The 6,022-nt window shown below is 43.8% G+C and overlaps 1 protein-coding gene across 1 annotated transcript in view; it reads left to right on the forward strand.

Annotated features, from left to right (window-relative positions):
* Nucleotides 1-5,961, forward strand: part of adcy7 (adenylate cyclase 7) — a 127,195-nt gene extending 121,234 nt beyond the window's left edge. The window contains exons 26-28 of the mRNA XM_056278328.1: nt 312-426; nt 2,625-2,749; nt 4,479-5,961. Coding sequence (XP_056134303.1) covers nt 312-426; nt 2,625-2,749; nt 4,479-4,625 — 387 coding nt within the window. The 3' untranslated portion in view covers nt 4,626-5,961. The remainder of the gene's footprint in view (nt 1-311; nt 427-2,624; nt 2,750-4,478) is intronic.
* The last annotated feature ends 61 nt before the right edge of the window (nt 5,962-6,022 follow it).

The following is a 6,022-nucleotide window of genomic DNA, read 5'->3' on the forward strand; positions in this document are numbered from 1 at the left end:
AGTTGCATAACAGCGCAAATTACTGTGACCAGTATTGGTTTACAAGACACATCCAAACATCATGTGGCAATTCATGCATGTCATGCAGTCTTACATAAACTTTAATGTCAATGTGTCAAGTACATGGTTAATTTTCCTTGGATTTACATATTAGGTGTGGCAACCAGAAGCCACTTCTTCCGAAACCTATGTCTAATCCTTTGTAATTACCTGAATGTACACTTTTAAGTGACTCATGTCAAACGCCAAAACATAAAACGATCATCTTTTGTTTGTTGACTGACACTCCTATGGGCGCTGTGCTCTTCCAGGACAGGGACAAACAACAGGCCCAGATTGGCAACATGGTGGAGTTCGCTATTGCTCTAATTGGCAAGCTGGATGGCATCAACCGACACTCATTTAATAGCTTTCGACTCCGTGTGGGTGAGTTGGCATCATCACTTGGCAGCTTCTGCACAAATGAGCCACATTTCATTGATGCGTCTGCACTTGATCTGGTTAGCACTGACTCATTAATGCAGCAGGTTTCTGTGGCTCCATTGTACATTGTTTTTGCATTTAGCTGACCTCTTATCCAGAGCAATTTAAGAATAAGCTAAAACTCCCACAATTGCCGAGGAATGGTTATGTAAGAAGAGGAAGTGCCACCGCAGCCCTCGAAAAGCAGAGCAGAGGAATTAAGAGCCACAAGGGTGGAAAACAGACTCTGTCAAACTTAGGACAACAGGAAGTAGAGGAGGAAAACACAGGCTCCATCACTATACACCCAAGAGTGTATTAAAGAGTCAACTCCCCTAAGATGGCAGGAATTTTCTCACTGGAAATTAATAATACACAGTAATTTGGAGGAGTAAGGGGGAAAATGACGTATTTTCTAGGGTTCATTCTTGTCTACTTGGTGGTGGTCACTAGTTAGAGTTCATAGTTAACCCATATTTTAAAGCTTTTATGAAATGATGATATGCAATTTAGTGACACTGTACCAAAGTTGAGCGAATTTAACATAAACCGATATTTCTTGCTTTTGTATATTGGTTCTCCTCCATGTAGCGATAATTGGCTTCTGTGTTCATGGATGTTGGCATTCAACACACACACACAAACACACACACCACTGCATTTCTTTCAAACAAAATAGTTTCAGCATCACATGACTGCTTTCTTACATCTGTCGTGAAAGTATAAAGAGTCCCGTGTTCCTCGGTCGTGATCGCTTGTTTTGTTGGAGACCGAGGAAGTGAAGTGTTTTCTATTTGTTACTCTCTCTGCTGAGTTGCTCTGGGTCACAGCATCAGTTAAATGCCGTAAAATGTGAGATGTAATTATCCTGGTCAAGCCATTCACATAAAGTACATACTTGTACCATAGACAAGCCTCTGACAGAAGCCGACACACTTCCATTGTCTCCACCGTGTCTCAGGAAAAAAAGCATTTACGATTCTGGGTCGATTAAAAACAGACATAGATGCTTTCAGCCATAAATACTGAAAACTTGCTTAGAAGCATGAAAAAGGCTTTGTCAAAACACACCATGACGGGGAAATAAAAATCATTATCTGGGGTCACGCCAGCCTTATGCTGTCGAGCAAGAACGAATAAAGAAATGAAAGAGCGGAGTGTTGTTTTAAAAAAATAATAATTTTAGTCCTCTGTAACAAGATTTTTTCTTTATTAAAACAGCTGTTGTGACATGTTTAATGGCCTTGCCCCATCGTTGAGCAATGACTCTGTATTTCTCACCCACGCAGTGAGAGGCTTAGCTCAGGTGACCGTATAAAGAATTTCATTCCAACCTGAAATTAGCCAGTTGCGATTTCAAAATGAGTAATGGTCCTCTCTTTACAAACAGGATCTATGTTGCAAGCAAAGGTCTTATTGATGGCTGTACATTTGAGCAGCAACCCCTAATGCACCCCCCTCTTATTAAAGGAGTCATAGATAGAAGATTCTCTTTTTTCCACAATTAGTTTACATTAAATTTTGGAATAAAACTTTTTGCATGGGGCGTCCGGGTAGTGTAGCGTCTATTACGTTGCCTATACCAACACAGGGATCGCCGGTTCGAAACCTCGTGTTACCTCCGCCTTGGTCGGGCGTCCCTACACACGCAATTGGCCGTGTCTGCGGGTGGGAAGCCGGTTGTGGGTATGTGTCCTGGTTGCTGCACTAGCGCCTCCTCTGGTCGGTCGGGGCACCTGTTCGGGGGGGAGGGGGAACTGGGGGGAATAAAGTAATCCTCCCATGTGCTACGTCCCCCTGGTGAAACTCCTCACTGTCAGGTGAAAAGAAGCAGCTGATGACTCCACGTGTATCGGAGGAGGCATGTGGTAGTCTGCAGCCCTCCTCGGATCGGCAGAGGGGGTGGAGCAGCGACCGAGATGGCTCGGAAGAGTGGGGTAATTGGCCAGATACAATTGGGAGGAAAAAAAGGGGGGGGAAATCCAAAAAAAAAAGGGAAGTGTGGGGTAATGGGCCAAGTATGGGGGAGAAAAAGGGGGGGCTCTTTGCATGGTACACTGTTCATCATACCTTAAAATAGGTGACGTCATCCTAAATAGTTTGGATTGAGGTTAGTTGCTGTGCATGTTCATGTGCAACATGCTGCCTTTGCCGTCCCACAGGTATTAACCACGGCCCTGTGATAGCGGGGGTGATTGGGGCGAGAAAGCCTCAGTATGACATCTGGGGCAACACCGTCAACGTGGCCAGCCGGATGGAGAGCACCGGGGAGCTCGGAAAGATTCAGGTACCGACAGGACTCTGCTCCGTGCAGGCTAACATTTTGATTCCAACGGTCAAAGGTGTGATCAGGGTTAAGACTTGTTACCCATGAAAAATGCACTCATAGCCATCATAAACAGTCCACCAGTGTAACAAAAATAAGTTACAGCGAGACAAAAAGTACAGTAAAGCTGCTTTTCTCAGTTGTGTTTCTGACGAACTTGTTGCTATTTGGGTTTGTTGGGACGAGCCAGACACTATGTTTGGATTTACAGAAACACAAAAGATCCCATTTTTAAACTTGTCTGCAGCCCAGTTCATATCTGAATACAGCTGATCAGAGTAAACAAAGAGACACAACACAGAATCTCCCTTGGAAGATTTTTTCCCATGTTTATACAGCAACACGGAGTGAGCATATGATCCGAGTTACACGTTAGATTTGCTTAATCTGCCATAAATAATTTTTTACGTAACCTTCTGGATGGGAGAGAGGAGGATCGCACACCAGTGTTGGAGAGGTGCTGAGTGCTGACCACGATGAAAGTACAAGTGTGAAGGCAAGAAGTCACACACTGCTAGCCACGATGCAAGAATAGTTTAATAAATTACCAACGTTTCGACATGACAGTCTTCCTCAGGTTATTGAGGGGCATAACAACTCAATGGACATTCATTTAAATAGGGGATGGGACACAGGTGTGTATTCATATGGAGATGTTTTTTGATATACTGTATAACCTAAGGGCCGCACGGTGGCGCAGTGGTTAGCACGGTGGCCTCACAGCAAGAAGGTCCTGGGTTCAAGCCCCGGGGTAGTCCAACCTTGGGGTTCATCCCGGGTCGTCCTCTGTGTGGAGTTTGCATGATCTCCCTGTGTCTGCGTGGGTTTCCTCCGGGGGCTCCGGTTTCCTCCCACAGTCAAGACATGTAGGTTAGGTGATTCGGCCATACTAAATTGTCCCTAGGGGTGTGTGTGTGTGTGTGTGTGTGTGTGTGTGTGTGTGTGTGTGTGTGTGTGTGTGTGTGTGTGTGTGTGTCGGCCCTGTGATGGCCTGGTGGCCTGTCCAGGATAAGCGGGTTTGGACAATGGATGGATGTATAACCTAAACTATTTATCAAATATACTATGCCTTTCTAATGTGATTTTTAATTGGCGTATGAGTCACACTCCTCCCCATGGTGGAGCACACCTGTGTCCCATCCCCTATTCAATGTCTGCTCAGTTGTGATGTCCCTCAATACCCTGAAGAATACTATCATGTCGAGACGTTGGTAATTTATTAAGCTAATCTTGCATCGTGGCTACGAGTTATGTAACCTCTTGACATTTGTATTGGAGAGCCATGACTGTTTGTGTCATTGCTTCAGTGGCGTATGCTGAAGTCCGTAAGGAACTTTGATAGGCTCTTCCTGCATCCGCGAATGCTTAAAAAAAAAAAAAACAAAGTGGTCCGCTGTGGGTCGATATGCTCGGGGATAAAAAGCATCAGACTTACAACTGTCCGTTCATTTGTAATTTGTTTCCATTCGGAGCGTTAAACATTCTGGTGTACATTCACTGTTCAATACCGCAGGCTGCATTCTCAGAAGCGTTCGCTCAACACACAATCTCAGTGATTTGAACTGACTAACAGCTGATAAGCTTGTCAGCTTTTCGGGGGGGGGGGATTTCAAGATACACATGTGGTTCTTTTCATGTTTAATTCCCGCTGCCACGGACTTTGTGTTTGATGAGCCTCCGTCACCTCCAGGTCACAGAGGAAACGTCTGACGTGCTGCAGAAGCTGGGCTACTCCTGCGAGTGCCGAGGCTTCATCAACGTGAAAGGGAAAGGGGAGCTCAAGACCTTCTTTGTGAGTACAGACATGAGCAAGCATCAGGGCATGGGCCTGAGCTGAGGCCGGTTCGGTCCGGTTCCAGCGACTCATGGTAGAACGCACCTTTACATAGACTCACATACCACAGTCAAGAGTTTACAGATTCCCACAAGCCCCGCGCGTTTAGGGCTGGACTAATGACAGCGCATTAGTAATCTCCATAATCTCTCTAACTAAAATGTCTCAAGGATTTGGCAGAACTGCTGCAATGATGCACTGTGGCGGGGAACTGTCCGAGTCATCGGGATTTGGCAGTCCTGGACTGTATGCTGGAAAGGATTCTACCTTTTTCTATTCTAGACATATATTTACGTCCAACAATTAGTCACTTATATTCTTCTTTTGAAATTTGTGATGGACAAAACAGTGTGTTATACTGATGCCAAATACTGTTGTGAACTTCCTGAAAAAAGCCATCCCCTCCCATTTATGGAAAAAAAAAGCACGAATCTTCACTGTCTGCGGGGGTCTTGGGTGTTGAGGCATTGGTTCTAAGATGGGGAAGATCCTGACTGGATCATGTTTTTGTACCCATTCTGTTTGGTTTCCCTGGTGGACACTTCTGTTACTGTGTAATGGAATGTACGAGGCTATGCTATTTTCATTTTCAGAGACTGCACATAAATTTTGTTTCAGACATGAAAGTACAATGCAATTATGTTGTTTTGAATAACTGCTGGAGAAAAAATGGTTGAAAAAAGATATATTGCTTATTCAAATGTTTTATGGACATGTTCAGATTTATATAAGTTTCCACTTTCTTGCTAAGCTACAATTTTGAACAATTTTACGCTCTGAAGTTTTGACGTTTTTTTGTCTGTAGTAGGTAAACATTTTCTCAGTTCCTGAAAGGGTCAGGATTAGATTTGTAGTCGACCTTTTAAAAGGTAAAAGCTATGACCAGTTGCAGCTTTGCAAGCTGACCAGAAAGTAACGTCATATTTTCATTTGTATACATGTATGAAAGATTATGAGATGAAATGCATATGAAGTAGTGCAGTGTGTCATCTTTCAACTGTAGTGTTTTGTTCGGCATAGATAAGTCGCCATAGATCTCCAACGAGTCTCGCATTGCCTGTCTGTACCTATGCTGCAATGAGGGAATCACAGACATTCTCCTTGGTATCCTTAGTCAAGCTCCTCTTACTGCCAGTCTGTTGTAAATATTTCTGTCTGTTGCTCTGGTTGTGAGCAGGCAGTAGACTGTGTTGCTCTCTGTGCCTCAGAAAAATCGCCTTAAATATTTTATTTCCCATTGTGTCCGTAAATTTGACTTCATAAGGTATTAACCGTCATGTGAACAAATGTGAGAGTGACTTTTGTACAGATGTGGATTGTAATAAATGTTTTCATAAGATTGCTGTCCATAAAATTATCTGACCAGATTTTGCTGTCCATAAAATTATCTGACCAGACGG

This window comes from Lampris incognitus, chromosome 4 (genome assembly GCF_029633865.1).
Source record: "Lampris incognitus isolate fLamInc1 chromosome 4, fLamInc1.hap2, whole genome shotgun sequence".
NCBI lineage: Eukaryota > Metazoa > Chordata > Actinopteri > Lampriformes > Lampridae > Lampris > Lampris incognitus.